This window comes from Prosopis cineraria, unplaced genomic scaffold, assembly GCF_029017545.1.
Source record: "Prosopis cineraria cultivar Desert tree isolate PC_DT_omini unplaced genomic scaffold, ASM2901754v1 PC4, whole genome shotgun sequence".
NCBI classification, from domain to species: domain Eukaryota; kingdom Viridiplantae; phylum Streptophyta; class Magnoliopsida; order Fabales; family Fabaceae; genus Prosopis; species Prosopis cineraria.
In genome coordinates this window covers 31,263,328-31,268,908 of record NW_026555335.1, presented here as the reverse complement: position 1 = coordinate 31,268,908, position 5,581 = coordinate 31,263,328, and the positions used below count along the sequence as shown (strand labels likewise).

Below are 5,581 nucleotides of genomic sequence, written 5' to 3'. Positions count from 1 at the left end.
TTAAATTTGGTGTTTAGTTATTCTTCTTTTTATACAATTATCTAATATTGATATTACTATATCAGATTTGATTATTGTGAAACTTGATTGGAGGTCAACGTGATGTTTTCTTTTAACTAAATTTGAACCAACCTGTGCTTATTAAAAAGAATCTATGTCCTTCTATTCAATCTAACTACCATCCCAACAATTATTGGTTGTATTTACTTCCTTTTCAAAAAGAAGATTTAATAAGTTCATATTTACATATCCAAATTGAATGTCATAGTTTAAGTATCAATCACTGAAGAACGTCAGAGACATGTAAATTTGCTTTGGCTGTGAATTGGGATCACGTTTGGTTACTAAAAGGTGAAAAAAAAAAGGAATTGAAAAAATTAATACAAAAATAAATTAAAGTATCCTTTCTTATTATGACAAGCATGATAAAACTCATTAATATATATTACAAATATGAAAATTATCATATCCTCTAAAAAATTTCATGAACTAAATCACCCTTCTCTTTTATAAATGCAATTTATTATTTTTTTTGATCATCTTATTTTTACTTTTATTTTTTTAATTCATTTCATTTTTTTTCCTTTCTAATAATCAAACAGGGCTGGAGTTACCTCGTCCATTCCTGAAGAAATCACCAGATCCTAAAAGCTTTCACATATAGTTTACCAATTAATATGTCTCAGAGCCTTAACCACATATTGATTTATATTGAAATAATCTTAACCTGTTAAAAGAATATTGTTTAAATAATTCTATTAACTGAGCTGTTAAAGGCTTTTTCCTCCTCCCATTCAGGTTTCAGCCACATTATCTGATGAATAATTTGTTTGAGCGTTATTTCAAAAGAAATTATTTTGATTTGGAATTAATTTTCAGTTATAAGTTTAGAATGATACTAATTTTTGAAAGAATGATACTTAGGTCACAAAAAAGTGGGTTAATGATAGCTAGATTCTTGAGAAAAATAAATTGTAAATATCAATTCAAATAATTATAAATTTATGAATCTCAATTACAAATAAAATTTTTTAGTTTCAAATATAACTTTTAATTTATAATTGAAATTCTTATTTATAACTGGTTGAATTAATATATGCAACTCATTCTTTATTTTTTCATTTGAGAACCTAACTTTAAATAATTCAACATTGTGATACTTAAATGTCATTCCCCCTTAATTTCTAGTAACCCTTGTTTATTTTTATTAACTATAAAATAATTATCTTCATGCTGCTACACGATGGCCCTCCCTTCTCTCCTAAAATTAGACACCAACTTAAATAGTCTTGCTTTTCTTCTCTTCTCTCTCTCTCTAGATTACAATTTCTTATTTCTAGAGTTCTGTTACTAAACTTGTTCAGGAAAGATCTATTTTAGGGAGAATGAGAGGTAGGTTCCAAGTCATTAAATTAATGATAGTTAGGTCTCTAATAATTTTTTTAAAAAATAATTTAAAAATATCAATCTAAATAATTGCAAATAAATATTTAAGTATTAAATGTAATTCTTAGCTTCTAATTTATAACAAAAATTTCTATATTTAACTATTTGAATTATTATTTATATTTTTTTTAAAATTTTGTCAGAAACAATCTGTCATTAATTTAATATTTTAAAACTTAACTATCATTTCTCCTCTATTTTATTCTGGAAGATAAGTGCAGGCAAAATAGTTTTTCTTAAGAACAACGTCATTTTGATGTGACTTAGATTACCTACTGTATCTATTTCGCCTGCTTTATCCTTCTCTTTATTATTGACTTATTGTTATGCAATAGGACATGATCAAGTGAAACATGATTGAGTAATATGTCGATCAGATGGCTGGAAAATATGATTCTGACAGAAAGAAACAAATTCCCAATCTGCAAGTGCTTGTGCTAAAGAAGCAAGCAAAGAAACTGTGTTACACAAATTAATAGCATCTTGATTCCTAAAACACGGTTTGATGACAAATGAAATTTGATCATATTTACATACATATTGTTGTAGTTTATGTGCGAGTGTGTCAAAATAAAGTCTCACATTGCCCAAATAAGAGAAGCTCTAAGTACATAAATGAGGAGTGATCTTGGGTTAGTAGATGGACTTAGAGAAGAAATGGACTCACAAGCACAGCAAAAGGCCAATGCAAGGCAATCTTTGTTACCCTCATGCAAGTTAACGTGAACTGTGTGGCGGAATAGCTCTAAAAGATAGTGTTTTTAGCCATAATTTGGATTTGCATACTATATACATACATGTGTGTGTGTGTATATATATATCCCAACAACTAATGCACGGTTCAGATTATAAGATCACACCACACTGAACCTCCTCTTTCAGGGTCTGTTGTTTCCTTCATCAATAGAATATACAAAAGGGCGTCTTAAACATGACATTGTTTACAAGCGCAAAGCAATTGAACACAACTAATAGAACAGAAAACTAGATAATGAAAACATTACTCCCACAAGAGGAATTTGTGTGGGGCATCACAAGAAGACGACCCATCAGATCCAAAACTAAACATCATGGCATCTCTATTAGTAGTATTATTATGGGCATGACTCACCATTTCTGAAGAATCCAGGTTCAGAGGTGAAGAAGGGATAGCATTTGGAAGAATCGTGCGTCTTAAGCCTACCTCATGAGTCTCAGGTGGTGTTGATGACAGAAGAGAGCGAGCATTATATGAGAATGCTTTCTGGTTATTGTTCTTACCTGCATTTTCTGATGTCATGTTGGAATGTGAGTTTAGTTCACTCGCAGAATATCCATAGTATGTAGATTTTGAGCCTTGAAGAAAGGAAAACTGTCTCTGTCCCTCTCCTTGATAACTCAAAGTTTTACCAATTGGCCCATTCCTACCATCAAACGTGAAGGACAAATAATGATCATTCTCAGCTTTAATAGGTCCATCCCAACAACTGCTCAAACTAGGATCCGTTGGACGGATTTTCTGATCGTCGAATGCTAAGATTCCAGTACCTGGAAAAAAACAAAACAAAACAAAACACAAACAAAACAAAAACAAAACAAAAGAAAGTCATTAGCAGAAGTAGCAGAATCCATCTTCTTTTGGGGCTGGAATTAGCATAAGTAACCTAGCCTCTTAAGAAACTATTGCTAGTTCTAGCCAGAACTTGTTATTAAGAGACCAAGAAGAACGTCCAAGAAGACATATATGTCATTCAGGCCAAACCTGGGCATTCAGCAAGAAATCTTGCCGAGGTCATCGGCAGGGGTTCTGGTTGAGGCTTTCTCCGGCGTCGGTTGTGCCCATCAAGACGTTTCCTGCAGCTTCGCTTTCCTTCATCAAACTCCACCAATGAATGGAACCTAAGGAATGTAATGATGACATTCAAACCATGATAAAGCAAATATATAAAGAATATTATCAATGCACATATTTGGGTGGCTAGTGAAATTAGTAATTGATATTTGCACATTAAGCTGGCATTTAGATGTCTACCTGCTGCACTGCTGGCAGAAGCGTTGTTCCTGACCCTTGACTGTAACCTTTGGGGTCTTAGAGTGAAGTTCACAAACCTTATGGCGTCTGTGATAGTCCCTGCACTTACTAAGGTCTGCATTGCACCCATCAACCAAACATGAAGCAACTTGGATTCCACTGCTAGGCGTTCTGCTTCTCTTAACTGATCCAGATGTTGATGATTCCGCTGAAAATGTTCCATTGCCATTCAAGGTTCCCACAACATTGCCATCCATGATTCTCTAAACTTCAAAGCTTCAACTCCACCCAGCAGTCAACTTCAGTCTGCTTGCTGCTGAAAAAGAGTCTTGTGTTAATATATATACCATGCTTTTCAAGCAGTCAAGTTTTGTCCATTGTTAGGTTTTTTAACTTGATGAAACTAAAACTAACGTCAGGGGCAGGGAACATGAGAAAGAATCATCAGTAAAGCACTTTGTGCTTAGGATCAGCAGCGCCATGTCATTTAAATTTTACTTTGTGTGTTTCATGGTGAACGATATAATTGAAGCATTAGCAATTGTTAGAATCTAATCACGTTGTGCAATTCATATAGTTAACCTTATTTGATAAGATAAGCCTTGTTATTATTATTATTATTATTATTATTATTTTGTTCTTTCCCTTTTTTCGCCCCTTCCTTTTGTTTTGCTTTTCTAGTTAATTCAAGAAGCTGATTTTGAGGTCAGATCCCCTCTCTGCTCCCTCCTCCAAATTGTTCTATCCGATTTTACATCAAATTCTCTTCTTTCGTTAGAAATTTAGACGACAAAAGAGGTACCAACTGTGTCATTTTGATAACAAGTCCAGCCATTATCTCATTGTATGTCCATTTACTTTGTCCTTCTCTTGCATAACATGAGAAGCTAGTCAAACAAGACACAAGAAAAATTATAGGAACATCTCCTCACGGTGATACAACGTTGACCTCAATACTGTGATTGCAAAGAGAAAAATGATACAAGAACAAAAACATAACGAAGCTTCGATTATAGTAAAAAATTAAATCATATGTACCTCGGAGAACTCCGTGAGTATCTGAGGAAGCAAAAACCTTGTCCCGTAAACTTCAATATTGTCCACTTACAGAGACACCTTAGTGTGTCTAAGAACAAATAACAGTTATAGTGGGGCCAAGACTTTCGTCGAACAACTTTCAGGCAAGTTGTGAACAGACAAACAAGAAGAAAACCACAGGATCTAACAGAGTGGAAAATACTGAGACTGAGATGTATATGTGTAGTTGAGTAATGCAGGAAGGATGGATAATGTAGGAAGTGACTGAGACAGAAACATGAGAGAAATGGCAGAGAGAATCGTTTCGGAGAAGCAACAGGCTAGTTTCTTTCTGGGATCTGCACACTTCCCGTTTCAGGTGGAAAGGCAGTGGAAATAATTGTAAAGAAATAGGAATAAACAAAGCGAGAAAACCAAAAGCAGAAAGAAGAAAGGAGAAAGAAACGAGTGGCGCGGAAAGGGACGAAGTAATTAAAGTCGCTTTTGAAGTGATTAAAAAACGAGATGAATTAAAAGGAAGAGAAAGTGGACGGCTTGTGATTAGGACACGTGGTTGACGTTCCCACGGCATCGAATTTTGAGGCCAAATGTAATGGTGGTCGCAAGTGGGAATAGATATGGAGTTATCTTCTTCGTCTTGAGTGAAAGTAAGGCATTAGACCCCAAGCATCAGACATCCCATGTTTTTTTTCTGAGTTGTCTACATGGCACATCACAAACATATATTGTCCTCTTCCGTCTCATTATCACGATATTTATCTTTTAAATTTATTCTACATATAATAGAGTTAAATGCCAAGAGCTTGCAGCTCTATAGGCATGATTTATATCCACTGATGAAAGTAGTTTCTAGATCAAATCTTCAAATAATATAAAGAGTATATTATTAGGAGTGTTTTTTTTTTTTTTTGGGGGGGGGTGTTGTGTACTTATGCGTGGTTTGGGTGTATGTAGCCGCGTGTGTGGGGCCCTCATTTCCTATGACTATGAGAAGGGTTAGCGAGGATAGTTTAAAAAAAAAAAGAATTAAATAGTAAACTGTTCCGCAAATTATTGATTTGTGCATGTATAAAGCTTTAAACTTAG

The 5,581-nt window shown here is 34.0% G+C and overlaps 1 protein-coding gene across 2 annotated transcripts; it reads right to left on the bottom strand.

Annotated features, from left to right (window-relative positions):
- Positions 1–2,223: 2,223 nt before the first annotated feature.
- LOC129309840 (squamosa promoter-binding-like protein 16) lies at positions 2,224–4,937 on the bottom strand. 2 transcript variants are annotated; one of them, XM_054951578.1, is made up of 4 exons: positions 4,496–4,937; positions 3,458–3,773; positions 3,188–3,324; positions 2,224–2,973 (listed from the first exon to the last, which is right to left on the bottom strand). In XM_054951578.1, the coding sequence occupies exons 2-4, from the start codon at positions 3,712–3,714 to the stop codon at positions 2,447–2,449; spliced, it is 921 nt and encodes a 306-aa protein (XP_054807553.1). In that variant the 5' UTR covers positions 3,715–3,773; positions 4,496–4,937; the 3' UTR covers positions 2,224–2,446. The 2 variants fall into 2 exon arrangements, with proteins under 2 accessions (XP_054807553.1, XP_054807554.1); XM_054951579.1 differs by having other exon boundaries at positions 3,458–3,770.
- Between the last annotated feature and the right edge of the window lie 644 nt (positions 4,938–5,581).

Coding starts and splice junctions, on each gene's coding strand:
- LOC129309840 (XM_054951578.1), bottom strand. CDS start 3,714: ATGGATGGCAATGTTGTGGGAACCTTGAATGGCAATGGAACATTTTCA. Junction 3,325..3,457: donor TTCTGCCAGCAGTGCAGCAG/GTAGACATCTAA, acceptor TACATTCCTTAG/GTTCCATTCATTGGTGGAGT. Junction 2,974..3,187: donor ATTTCTTGCTGAATGCCCAG/GTTTGGCCTGAA, acceptor GTTTTTTTCCAG/GTACTGGAATCTTAGCATTC.